General features: G+C 37.2%; 2 protein-coding genes across 4 annotated transcripts in view; both read right to left on the reverse strand.

The window, feature by feature from the left end:
* The window catches only part of LOC106873171 (probable E3 ubiquitin-protein ligase DTX3), a 486,006-nt gene that overhangs the window by 11,078 nt on the left and 472,428 nt on the right, over nt 1-2,500 (reverse strand). The gene's annotated exons all lie outside the window — the stretch shown is intronic.
* LOC106873170 (O-acetyl-ADP-ribose deacetylase) overlaps nt 7-2,500 on the reverse strand; it is an 8,338-nt gene continuing 5,844 nt past the window's right edge. For 2 of the 3 annotated variants that reach the window (XR_008265469.1, XR_008265468.1), the window contains exon 2: nt 7-708. Coding sequence is in view for 1 of the 3 variants with exons in the window: in XM_052972693.1 (XP_052828653.1) it covers nt 319-708 (390 nt within the window). In the remaining 2 variants the exon portion in view is untranslated. The remainder of the gene's footprint in view (nt 709-2,500) is intronic. The other variant, XM_052972693.1, reaches the window with a different exon arrangement.

Raw genomic sequence — 2,500 nt, forward strand, 5'->3', positions numbered from 1 at the left:
AGGGGCCCTGGCAACGATCTCACTTGGCTTGCCGGGTCTTCTCACGCACAGCACATTTCCAAAGGTCTCGGTCAGTAGTCATCGCCTCGGTGAGGCCCAATGTACGAAGGTCTTGCCTCACCACCTCATCCCAGGTCTTCCTGGGCCTACCTCTTCCACGGGTTCCCTCAACTGTTAGGGTGTGGCACTTTTTCACGCAGCTATCCTCATCCATTCTCACCACATGTCCATACCAGCGCAATCGTCTCTCTTGCACACCACAACTGATGCTTCTAATGTTCAGCTTTTCTCTCAAATACATATATATATATATATATACTAACCAGAACCAAGGGCAGGAAAAGCAATGGATTGTAACTTCATGTCTTCAGCTTTGATCAAACATGCCATTATTGCAGATTCAACAGTGTCGATTCCATTTGATATTGCAGGGCCATTAACATACATGACATGCTTGCAACTCATTCTACCAGCACCTGTCACCAGAACCTGCCCTGATTTGATATTTTTGTCAGGAAGTTTTTTCAGATTATGTTCAATTTCTTTTAATATCTGTGAACCGCCTGCTTCTTTTATTTCACCCAAAAGACCTGCATTTATGGAAACTCTACTATCACTTGCACATATAATAGCATCACATTTCACTTTAGTGATGTCGCCAAGGTAGGCCTCAATACAACAGCCATGCAGGGAACGACATTTTACGCCCTGACAAGAAAGAAAATAAAAATAAAATAAAATGAATTCAAATAAAATAAAGCAAAACAACATACAATATACATGCAATTATCTTCAGTATTCAAAGTGGATCATTTTTCTAATTAAGGAGATAGTGTCTTTCTATATTAGAGTTCAATGCCTGTTGGTTACATGCAACTAAGATGAAGAAACAACAACAAAAGTAAACGGTATGGTTATGTAGTCAAGATGTTTAGCATCTTAGGCAAATGTCTTCTACCGAAGCCTCAGATAACCAAACACTTTGTGAATGGAATTTGGTAGACAGGACCTGTGCAGAAGCAAGCCATCTGTCCAGCCTTGTGTCCATTCATATATAAGTACACATATACACACACACATTTATTATTCTTAAACAAGAATGTTGTTGACAGTGGACCCAAAATTTCAGCCAACTAAGAAACTGTCGGACTGTCAACAACATTCTGGTATAAGAATAATAAATTTGTACTCTACAACAGTATAGAGCAATCCATCAGCTTAATGTTTCTATTATAAATGAAAATGAAAACAAACATACATATGTACACGCACATGCGCGTGTGCGAATACATACATACATACAGCATAGAAGAGCAAAGTTTATTAAACCACCAAGATAAATCCCCAATACTTTGATGTAAATCCTCTTCAATTGCTATTTACTTGTAAATATGACATTACTTTCTGGTACCCCTAATATATATCATCATCATCATCATATTTACGTCTGCTTTCCATGATGGTTGATTTGAATTCAATATTTATGAACTGAAAGTACAGCATTACATCTACACAAATCGTTTTGCTGCTCAATGGTCATGACCCAGAAGAGATTCAAATATTAACAGACATTGTTTTCTATTCTTGAAAGTGGCAATTAACTATGATCTTTTATGTACATAATGGATTTTCTTGTTGATTTCAACATGAGGATCAAGGAATATTTTTATTTTTAACTCTTACTGTTCAGGTCTCTTATGTGACTTTAATCCTTTAGTATTCAGGTTATCCTACCAAATGCAAAGCTTATTTATTCACATTTAAAAAAAAAATGATCATGCATCATCTTGTGGCTTCAAGACTTTGATAATGCACTCGTTTAGTTTTAGAATGACATTGTAGGGTATATGTAAGCTGTTGGATCTGGCCAGTTTGACCACAGATACGGCCAGATTAAATGTCAAAGGGTTAATCCAGCCAATAATTTGCAGACAAATTCTAAGATTGGACAAAAGAAACAACTGTTATACCATGTAGCTGGCATGTTAGTTTGAGACTTTTGTCTTTTACTCTCAATTCTTGAAGATCTAGATAACCCAATTCACAGATCTTTATGGCATTATAGCAAGTCAACCTCCACTTATTGGATTCAATGCAGCTTTTTCAAATCTTTCTATAGGAATTTTGCCACTTTCAGGTTAGTTTTAAGCTTATCGTTGTACCTGAGCCATGGTTTTCCTATACTTCTGTTTCCATCAGGAACTGGCAATGCATAAAGACTTTTATAATTCTGTTGTCACACATTCTGACAAGATTTTTTAAGTTCATAAATATATAGTAAAGTTCCTTCTCATAGCGTTGGTTTCCCCTGTTTCCATGGCGTATATATTCCCAAACAGGATGGGACACTGGTATGACGCAAGATTATTCATTTTAGCCAGCTGAGTGGACTGGACCAACGTGAAATGAAGTGTTTTGCTCAAGAACACATGTCGCCCAGTCCAGGAATTGAAACCACAATCTTATCATGAGTCCAACACCTTAACCACTAAGCCATGTG

The sequence above is a fragment of the Octopus bimaculoides genome, chromosome 14, assembly GCF_001194135.2.
Source record: "Octopus bimaculoides isolate UCB-OBI-ISO-001 chromosome 14, ASM119413v2, whole genome shotgun sequence".
In the NCBI taxonomy this organism is placed as follows: Eukaryota; Metazoa; Mollusca; class Cephalopoda; order Octopoda; family Octopodidae; genus Octopus; species Octopus bimaculoides.